The sequence below is a fragment of the Lynx canadensis genome, chromosome A2, assembly GCF_007474595.2.
Source record: "Lynx canadensis isolate LIC74 chromosome A2, mLynCan4.pri.v2, whole genome shotgun sequence".
Taxonomy (NCBI): domain Eukaryota; kingdom Metazoa; phylum Chordata; class Mammalia; order Carnivora; family Felidae; genus Lynx; species Lynx canadensis.
The window spans coordinates 3,642,980-3,653,142 of NC_044304.2; the positions used below are offsets into that span (position 1 = coordinate 3,642,980).

Sequence of the window (10,163 nt, forward strand, 5' to 3'; positions counted from 1 at the left end):
CGATCTCGCGGTCCGTGGGTTCGAGCCCCGCGTCGGGCTCTGGGCTGACGGCTCAGAGCCTGGAGCCTGTTTCGGATTCTGTGTCTCCCTCTCTCTCTGCCCCTCCCCCGTTCATGCTCTGTCTCTCTCTGTCCCAAAAATAAATAAACGTTGAAAAAAAAAAATTAAAAAAAAAAAAAAAAAAAAAAAGAAAACAGCCCAGCAAAGCAGGGTTCCCGAAGGATCTGTGTGAATGTATGGGAAGGGGGGGGGTACCTGTTTGTGCCCGTCCATTCCTTTGGGGGAACCGCCCCTTACTGACCCTGCCTGTGTGGGCAGACACACCCCGGACTCCAGGGAGAACTCTGCCAAGCAGGCTATCTGCTCCTCGGGGACGGTCATCCGACCCAAGCTGGGCCAGTGAGCAGTCATCCTGGGCCACCCCGTCCTCTCTTTGGGGTGGTGGCCCCGGAGCCTGGAGCGGATGGGGGGGATTCCCGAGGATACAGTCAATATGGAAGAAGACAAACCCAGAGGCAGAGGGAGGGTGAGGGCTAAGAACACCGTACGAGCTCCTGGATCTAGCTGAACCTGAAGCCGGCCACAGCGTGGCCATTTTAATGACACGGATCGACGAATTCCCTTTGCGACGTGAACCAGTTCGAGGTGGACCAGGCTCTTGTAATCAGAGGGGCAAGATCGAGATGACGAACGGTGACAGCGCTAGTCCCTTAACGCGGCTCTCCTGCAAAGGCTCAGTAAATCCCTCCCTCCAGGCTCTGGACCCCGGTGGTGTGACAGGCTGGGGAAGGGACATCACGGTGCCCCAAAGAGACAAATCCAAAGCAAGACTTTCGATGCTTCCTCTCAGGTTTGTCCCTCCCCCCCGCCCTGGGAGCCCAGTACCTCGGAGGACAGTGAGCTTCGCGTGGACCGTGACCTCCCCGACCGAGTTCTGTGCCACGCACTCGTACACGTTCTCATCCCGGGGCGTCCGCAGCGGCTGGATCCTCAGCACGGCCCCCGCACTCTGGTCAAACTCGATCGTCTGCCGCGGGCGAGGGGAGAAAGGTGAGGCCGGCGACCGGGACGGGGGCTGGGCCTGCGTCCTCCACGGGCACCCTGTGCACAAATGCGCCACGGGCAGAGACTGGGCCCGGGGACGTGCAGGAGGGCGTGCGGGCATGTGGGTGCGTGAGCGGCACAGGGGAGTCCGTGTGACAGGTGCGTGAATCGTGCCGCTTGTACAAGTGCGGCTGATTCTGTGCGTGAGACGAGACAGAGAGGGCGGGGCCTTGCCTGAGGCCACACAGCACACAGCCCGCGGGGCCGGGAGGACCCCTGAGCCGCAGGCGGGGACACACGGCCGGGGAGGGGGGACAGCTGCTCTGGCCACGGAGGGTGGCGGCCCGTGTGACCCCTGGGAGACATTTCTGCGACGTCTGTGGCCGAGCTACGGCCGCCCCGCGTGCGGAGGGGGCTCTGCCGCCCGACTGTCTCCCCTCACCCCAGACTCACCTCAAAGCGTTGTGAATTGACCTTCTTGCCTTTCTTGTTCCAGGTCACCCGTGGCTTGGGGTCGCCCGTGGCCTGACACACGAAGGAGGCCACGCCCCCCGACACGCCGATCTGGTCCTTGGGTTCTTTGATGAACCTGGGGGGCTCTGGAGATAGAGCAGGAAGAGGAGGGGTGTGGCGGGCCCAGGCAGGAGGCCAGGACCCCACGGGGCCACGCAGACGTGCCCTCTATCCCCGACCCAGCCACAAAGTACCACGTGGGCCCCGGGGAAGGGGAGGGAAAGGAGGAAGGCAGAGAAACGCTGAGTCCGAACGCCCTCCCCACGCCCACCCCCGAGACCACAGCCGCACACGCTCCCACGTGTGCCCGAGACACGGCAGATGGGGAGCCCTCCCCCAAGACTCTGGGGTCCTCAGACTTGGCACCTGGAGGCCCCCAGTGGCGCCCGGCCAAACCCTGGAGGGTCCTTGGCCCTAAAGACTTGGAAGGAGGTGACTGGTCTGATCCCTCCTGGGACAGGTGGGGAAAGTGTGGCACCAAGCAGAGTAGCAGCGGGTGACCAAGGGATGTGAGGTCAGAGCCCGCATCTTCAACCCGGGGCTCCAGCCTCTCAATCCCTGGGAGGCGTCCGTCCCAACAAGAGGTGGGTCAGCGCTGGGAGCAGAAGTTCAGAAAGGGCGGTCTGGTTTCCTGAGGCCCAAGATGCTGACCACTTACTGGGCGCCTAGTGTATGCAGGGGGCTAGCTCCGCAACATTTCACCCTCGGACAGCGCTGAGTGCCGGGGCCGCCACGGTCCCCACACGATAAAACTTCAGGCACAGAGAAGCAAGGCCTTTGCTTCGACGCACGGCCAGCCGGCGGCCGAGCCGAGTCGGGAAACGGGCTGGCTCACAACTGATCTGACGGACTCAGTCTCTCCAGAAGGTCTCAGGCGGGGGGGGGGGGGGGGGGGGGGGGGGCCCTGCTGCGTCTTTAACCCCGCCCACAGCCTCAGCTCCGCCCCTTGGACACGTGACAGTGTCCGTGGAGGTACATCACCATTACTTTCTTTCTTACTGACTTTTCACAGTAACCTCCAAGTGGCCCAAAGGGACAATGGATTTCCTCTCCTAGTGATGCTACAATGTATCTCGTTCAACGAATTCAGTTACGCCCGAGACTTTTCCCAACAGCTTCCGGGGCTGGACGGGCTGGCAAGGTCCCTCGGGAAACAACGTCCGTATCCAGCAAAAGGGGACCGGCTGAACGTATCCTGGGACCAGGGTGCGTCTCTCACTACTAGGGAAGGAACAGCAAGGGACAGATGTTGTCGCGTGGGAAAAAGGACAGCGGATGTTCCCGTTTGCGTGAAAAGAAACATAAAAAGGGCCAAAGAGAAATGGGGCGGGGGGAAAGGGAGCACGCGCGTGTGTGGAGATGAGGGCCGCCCCAGGAGAGAAACCAGGCGGCTGGACACAGTGGGAGAAGCCCTTCCGACCTGCTACCTTTTTGAGATTTACAACTATTTAAACGGGGGACGGGGCATGAGTGGGGGAGGGACAGAGAGGGAGACACAGAATCCGAAGCAGGTTCCAGGCCCTGAGCTGTCTGCACAGAGCCCGACGTGGGGCTCGAACCCACGAACTGTGAGATCATGACCTGAGCCGAAGTTGGATGCTTAACCCACTGAGCCACCCAGACACCCCAAATAGAAATGATTTTTTAAGTTTACTTATTTATTCTGAGAGAGAGAGAAAGAGAGAGAGTGCATACACACGGGAGGGGCAGAGAGAAGGACAGAGACTCCCGAGCCTGATGTGGGGCTCGAACTCATGAACTGTGAGATCAGGACTTGAACGGAAACCAAGAGTTGGACGTTTCACTGACCGAGCCACCCAGGCGCCCCAGAAAGGATTTCTTAAGAAACAAGATTTTGAGGGGCCCCTGGGTGGCTCGGTCGGTTGGGCATCCGACTTTGGCTCAGGTCACGATCTCACCGTTCGTGAGTTCGAGCCCCGTGTCAGGCTCTGTGCCGTCCGCACAGAACCCCCTTCAGATCCTCTGTCCCCCTCTCTCTGCCCCTCCCCTGCTTGTACTCTCCCCCAAAACATGTATATTCTAAAAAAACGCAAGATTTGGATAAAAAGGTGAGCTGATAAAAGGAAAATATTAGGGAAGCAAAAGGCTGGGGTCCGAGGAGGAGCAGACAAGAGGCCGCCTCGAGCTACGTACAGCAATCCTGGGTCCCTAAGCCTCCGAGATCAAAGGCAACAGCAGAGGCCCACGTGGGTTCGCCTGGAAAATTCTGGATGCCTGGAAGCCTGAAGCAGCTCAAGGAGGGCTCGGGAGCCCAGTCTTGGTGCCCACAGGCCCCGGCTTCTCCCACCCACGGCTCAGGCGAGGCTTTGAACAAGGGGTGCCCATCCCAGTGGCCCGAGCGGCCTCGCCTCCCTTGTTCAAAGCTCTGCTCCCCCTGATGTGACCGTGTGTGACTTTAGGGGCCATCTCTTGAAAACTGGCCGCCGTGTGCAGCCCCACGAAGCCGTGACTGTTCGTCACCTCGTGCAGATTCAGGGTTAAGAAGCTTCCGTGAGGTCACACGGCCCAGACGACACCACCCGGGTTCGAACCCGGGGTCTTTCTGTCCTCAGGCGCGCGTCTTACGCTCCTATCGCCTCCAGGCCCTGGGCCGGATTCAGATGTTTTGCTCCTTGCTGAGCCGGGGGCTGGGCCGGCCCCTCCCTGGCTCTGACGGCCTCGGCCGCCCCTCCTCCAAGCCTCGGGAACGGTGACTGGGGCCATATGTGTCCCCAGCCAGCGTCACGGAGGAAAGTCACTGTGGCCGGGGCAGGAATCTTACTTCTGGGGAAATCCTCCCTCGGGAGCCCCTGGAAGGAGGGGCGGAAGTGGGCTGCAGGAGGCATCCAGCTAGCCGTTGATGAGCCCGGACACGCTCCCCTAGGCCAGCACCTCCCCTGGGGAGCCTTCTCAGATTACCACGGGCTGGGTCAGGAGCTCCTCTGTGCACACGGCCGCCTGGGCGTCCCCCCTCCCAGCCTTGACCACGCTGGGCCAAGATACCTGGTCCCGTGCCACTCGGCAGGGTGGGCACGGGGCCGCCCCCACTCCCCGGTGACCCTTGAGAAAATGGGGCTCTTGACCTGAGCCCCCCCCCCCCTCTCTGCAGGGCAGACGCCCTCCCAGGCTACCCCCAGGCGGCTCTGGGGTGACACACAGCCTGGAAGAGACCTGTCTGCTCGCCGCGCCCCCACGCCAACATTTCGTGTGGACGCCTGGAGTCTCCCGTCTGGACAAACCCTCCCCTCCTCCTCTTGGCAAAGGGGCCCCCCCCGACACAAGAAAGGCACTCTGGGGTGCGGCCGTCCGTCCCGGGCCAGGGGACACCCAGCGTGATGCTTTCGCCGGGGACCCAGAGAGGCAAAACCAAGGCTCAGAAAGGGGGAGACCTGCTGGGGGTCACCCAGCTTGTGATGGACGAGGAGCTCCTGGGACCCCACCCGGGGCCCCTGGAAACAGCACCGTCGACGAACGGGGAGGTGGGTCCTCGGGACCGAGAGCGCCTCGGCGTCTCCGTGTCACCCACGAGGAGACCTGAGGGTCGGGGGTGATACGAACAGCACGGAGGCTGCGTGGAACGCCCCGGCCCGAGTTCTGTGTTTCCAGCTCGGGTTCTGCAGAGCAGAAGCCGGTACCAGAAACCCCACCCGCCGGGCCCCTCCAACCTGCATCCTGGGAAGGCCCCGCAGGACCAGAAGCCCTTGCTGGGGCACAACTCGCTCCTCTCGGAGCCGGCTGGGGGCTCCCGCTGCCCACGTGGGCCCTCTGTGGCCTGAGAGCCCCCCCCCTCAGTGGCTCCGCGAGGACCGGGGCCATTCCCTGGAGCTGGCGGCGCAGATCACGGTGCCTGTAGCCCCCCCTACCCCCCGCGGGGTCCCAGAGGACAGAGCGCCTGTGAAGCAGACCCGCCTCCGGGAGGAAGAGCTGGGTCTGAGGGTCGGGCAGGAGCGACACCGCAAGTGACAGGGCAATAACGACCCAGGGCCCACCAACGGAGCGCCCCCTGAGCCAGCCCCAGCTGCCCACCTGGGTGACACTCTCCACCTGCTCACTGGGAGCAACGCAGTCACCTGGGCCCTGCCCTCACCCCGTCTGTGCTCCCTGCGGCGGCCACCAGAGGGCGCCCGTGAGCACCCGAGCCAGGTGCCGCCTTCCTCTGCCCGCAGCCCTCCAGGACTCCCACTCTCCCGGAGGAGAAGCCCCAAGGCCCTCCCCTCTTCCCTGTCTCCCCCTCGCTCACTCTACTCCAGCCACGCGGGCTTCCTCCAACATTCCTGGGTCCTGCCCCAGGGCCTTTGCGTGTACTGTTCCCTCTGCTTCGGACACTTCCCCCCCCCCCCAGATGCCCACAGGGTGTGCTTCTCAGCTCCCTTAGGTCTCTGCTCAGATGCCACCTCCTTCCCTGATGTTCCCCCATCCCTTTAAAATGCAGCCCCCACCCTTCCTCTCTACACCCACATCCCCAGATGTCCACCATCCAACACACGCAGTGCTTCTCCCTCGCTAGATGATGAGCTCCGGAAAGGGGTGGGACGTTTTTGTCCCGCGTCTAAACCAGTGCTCGGCACGCAGTAGGTGCTTATGAGAAACACACCGAAGGAGAGAGAGCACAGAACTGCCGTGGGCACACGACAGAACCCAGGCCAGGGTAGTCCCCAAATTCTGTGGCCCCCTCAATCACAACGGGTCTCTGGCTCTGGCAGCCTCAGTTTCCCCAAGGCTGGCAAAAACCACCGCGGCAAGATGTCAAAGCAGTAACCACGTTATTTACTCAACTCGCGTAAGTAAAACTCGGAGTTCTCAGCTGGGGGCGAGGCATTCTTGCCTGGGGTCACCTGTGGTGGGCACAACTGGGGGTGGGGGGCTCCTGGCGGAGAGTGGGTGGGGCCAGGGATGCTGCATACCCTCCCCCCCCTCCCCGGGACAGTGCCCGGGACACCCGCCCCGGGGAACCAGCTGACCCTGCATTAAATAAATGAATGAGGGCCCCTGGGTGGCTCGGTCACTGGGCATCCGACTCTGGTTACAGCTCAGATCGTGACCTAACGGTTCATGGGATCGAGCCCCGCGTTGGGCTCCGTGCTGACAGCAGGGAGCCTGCGTGGGATTCTGTCTCCCTCTTTCTCCGCCCCTCCCCCACGTTCGTGATCTTTCTCGCTCTCTCTCAAAAATAAGTAAACGAACGAACGAACGAATGAAATACTAAAACACCTAGCGCCTTCGGCTTGCTGTTCCACCACCGGGAACAGAGCCCAGCGAGGCACAGGTCCTGGGAAGTGACCAGATGGATGACAGCCCGGCCGCGGCTGGAAGCTACTGGTCCGGGGGGGGGGGGGGGGGGGAGTGTGGTGTTGACAGTCAGGAAACCGGGGCTCTCACAAAACACAGCCTGGCCACCTCCTGGCCGTCGCGGAACGTCACTGTGGCTCAGTTCCCCCATCTGTACGACGGGAACAGTGACAACAGCGTTCATTCCGTCAGGCTGCGGTGGCTGATCTGAATGCGTTCGGCATTTGCTAAAAAAACAACACGAAAACAAGGAAAAGCACAAACAGACGCGGCAAGCGTGCGCGTCTCTGTGCTCACCCGGCGGCAATAATTACCGCGCCCGTGGTAACGTGGGACCGTGGGCCTACTACGTGCCAAGCAGCACACGGGGCCTTATTGTGCGTCCTTGCCACAAGAATGCTGGGACGCGGACGTGTCTGAGTCTCATTCAGGTGGAAACGGAGGCTGAGGGAGGTTGAGTCACCAGCCCGAGGTCACACAGCAGGTGATGGCAAAGCCAGGATTCGCACCCAGACGAACCTCAGATCCCTGCTTCCTTCTTGCTGCCCTGACGGATACCTCTAGGCCCCTGACGGTAGGTCAGGTCTCAGCGTCGGGCCCAGGGCTGACCCTCATTCTTTCCACGTTACTGCCAGTACCGAAGCCTCGCCCGCCCCCAGCGACACCAGCCCCTTTCTTCACCTCCAGGCCTTTCTCCGTGCTCGCGCCTTCACCAGTAACGCTCTTTCCGCCAGCGAACTCCTACACACCCACAAAGCCCCAGCTCCAATGCCCCCTCTCCCAAGAAGCCTCCCCTGGCTCCACCTGTGGAAGGTCATGGAACCAGCACGCTCAGCTCTAAGCAGGCCAAGTCTGTATTTAGCACCGGGCTCGGCACAGAGCTGAGGCATCGTCGTTACCGGTATTGCTGTTTATGCCATCGTTATCCCTGGCCTCCGAACCTCCCAGGACCGGGGTCCGGTAGGCGCTTCAGGCAGCCTCCTTCGTGGAGCACAGAGGCCCCGGGGAGGAGGCGGGGACACGCGTCCACTCGCAAACGTGTACACTCAGACGCCCGCACACCCCGCAGGAGGCGCTTACCTTCTGCCGTGCAGCCTCCGACCAGCAGGACCACGAGGAGGCCCACGGGACCGACCACAGAGGCCACTCCGGGGCCCCAGGCAGGCACCATGCTGGGCAGCTACCTGCGACCTCCGACCTCCGCCCTGGAGGGCGACGGCCCCCCCGGTCCCTCACGAAGAGGCCTCAGCGTCAGACGGGACAGCGTCTGCAGAGACAACGGAGGCGCCGTGAGAGGGGAGAGGGGCAATCCGGGGGGCCTTCGTGGCGGAGGGAGGAGAGGAGGGTCATGGGGGTGGGGGACAGGGTTACGGGACAATGGGGCGGGGGTCGCTGGGGAGGCAGAAGGATGGTGCGTGTCCCCCCACATCCCCGCCCTGAAACCCACCCTCCGTGTGACGGTGTTAGGAAGCAGGGCCTTCGGTCACAAGGGTGGGGCCCTCGGGAACGGGACTAGCGCCTAGAAGAGACCCCAGAGGGCCCCCTCAGCCCCTCTGCCTCGTGAGCACAGGGCCAGAGGACCCTTGATCTTGAACTCCCAGCCTCCAGAACCGTGAGACACACGGGCTGCTTGTTCGTAAGCCACGGGGCCTGTGGGATTTTGCGTGGCCGTCCCAGCGGCCTGAGACGGCCCCCCCCCCCCCGGCCACTGGCTGAGTCCTGATCCCAGGTGAGCCCCCCGCCCCGACGGAGCCCGGACCTCTGAGCCTCGCCGAGCCCCCAGGCAGGACGGAACACCAGTTTCCAGGCGCGCTCCGAGCACCGGCTCCTGCCCGCCCAGGCTGGGCCTCCGGAAAGACGAGGCCCCAGCTGGTGCTGCTGGCCGACTGGGCGCCCCACCTCGGCCCCGTTCAGCCCCCAGACAGATCGTCCCCCCGCCCACCTGCCGGCCCCTGCCCCCTGCCCTGTTCTAACGCCTCCGCGGCTCCCGCTGCCCCCAGAGGAAGCTGCTTCTGCTAGGACTTCCTCTCCCGGCGGCGCAGCCACACGGAGCTCGGTCCCGCCGGCGAGCCCTGGCCCTGCTGTGCCCTCTGCTGTCCCCCCACGGCTGCGTGACGGGTCTCAGCTCAGCTGTCACTTCCTCCAGAAGCTCCCCTCCCCACCCCCGCCGCCCGGTTCACATCCCACAGCCTCCGACGTGAGTAAGGCCGCCCTCCGCACCTTCACCCCAGGGTGCAAATCACACGCGAACGCGCATCGCTCAGAATCGGTTCCTCCGAGGATCTGAGCTCTTCCAGGGTGGAAGGGCCCCTGGTCACGAAGCCCCCTCCCCAGTCTTCTCCGCTTTGGCCAGAGCCGGGGCAGAGGGCCGGGGAGAGGCAGGGAGGGGCCCAAGGATGAGGCCCCCGTGGCCGGGTCGGCCCCACGCCCGCCCCGGGCCGTGCCCCGGGCGGGTCCGGGCCATGACCACAGGGATAGGTGCCACATAATGATGGGGCAAGTCCCTGTGATTCTGGCTCCCAAAATACCCAGCTGCGGTCGCCTCGCCCGGCCCCAGAGGGGCCCCAGGAGGAGGCCGGGCTGGTGGTGGCCTGATCGTGGCTCGGGGTCGGGGGTGGGGAAGCCAGGATAGGAGGGGGAGGGTCAGGGGGGCCCGCCCTGCACACAGTCAGACCAGACAGGGCGAAGGACGCCTGCACACGGGCCACAGACGGACCCCAGACACGCACGTGCGTTCGCACAGTCAGGCGACAGAGACGGGTCCGCGCGTGGAGTCGGCCAAACAACACCCGCACGCGGGCCACGCAACGGGCACAGAATCAGACCTCAGACGCACAGAGCCAGACGACACACACGCACAGGGGCGCGGGCGGGCCGACGAACCGCGTGAAAAGCGGGGTCAGATCCGGGCCAGCGGCACCCGCACACCCCGGACCCAGACGCGTGCCCGCGGTCAACCAGACGGACGCGCAGACAGGCACGCGGCCTCACCACAGACACACACGGCAGGTGGGTAAAGAGAAGCCCAGGGCACAGCCCCGTCCCCTGTGCCCCCCGCCGTGGGCAAGAGGGGCCGAACAGGAAGGGGGGGGCCCAGGCGGGGAAAAGGGCCCACAGCCAGCTGCCCACCGCTGGTCACGCCTGAGTGGGGGGGGGGGGGGGCTCCGGCCCAGACAACACGGGTCAGCTGGGCGGGCCCTCGGAGAGCCTCTGGGGAAACTGAGGCCGCACAGAGAGCCTGCCCGGGGGAGGGGCGGGGGCTCAAACTCGGGGCTGCTGGGCCCACCACGGACCCCCGGGAGGGCGACCTCCTTCTC

At 64.1% G+C, this 10,163-nt stretch overlaps 1 protein-coding gene across 1 annotated transcript in view; it reads right to left on the bottom strand.

Annotated features, from left to right (window-relative positions):
* Positions 1-8,113, bottom strand: part of PTPRS (protein tyrosine phosphatase receptor type S) — a 60,969-nt gene extending 52,856 nt beyond the window's left edge. Inside the window, 3 exon segments of the mRNA XM_032595658.1 lie at positions 886-1,027; positions 1,498-1,643; positions 7,927-8,113. Of these exon segments, the coding sequence (XP_032451549.1) occupies positions 886-1,027; positions 1,498-1,643; positions 7,927-8,017 (379 nt within the window). The 5' untranslated portion in view covers positions 8,018-8,113.
* Between the last annotated feature and the right edge of the window lie 2,050 nt (positions 8,114-10,163).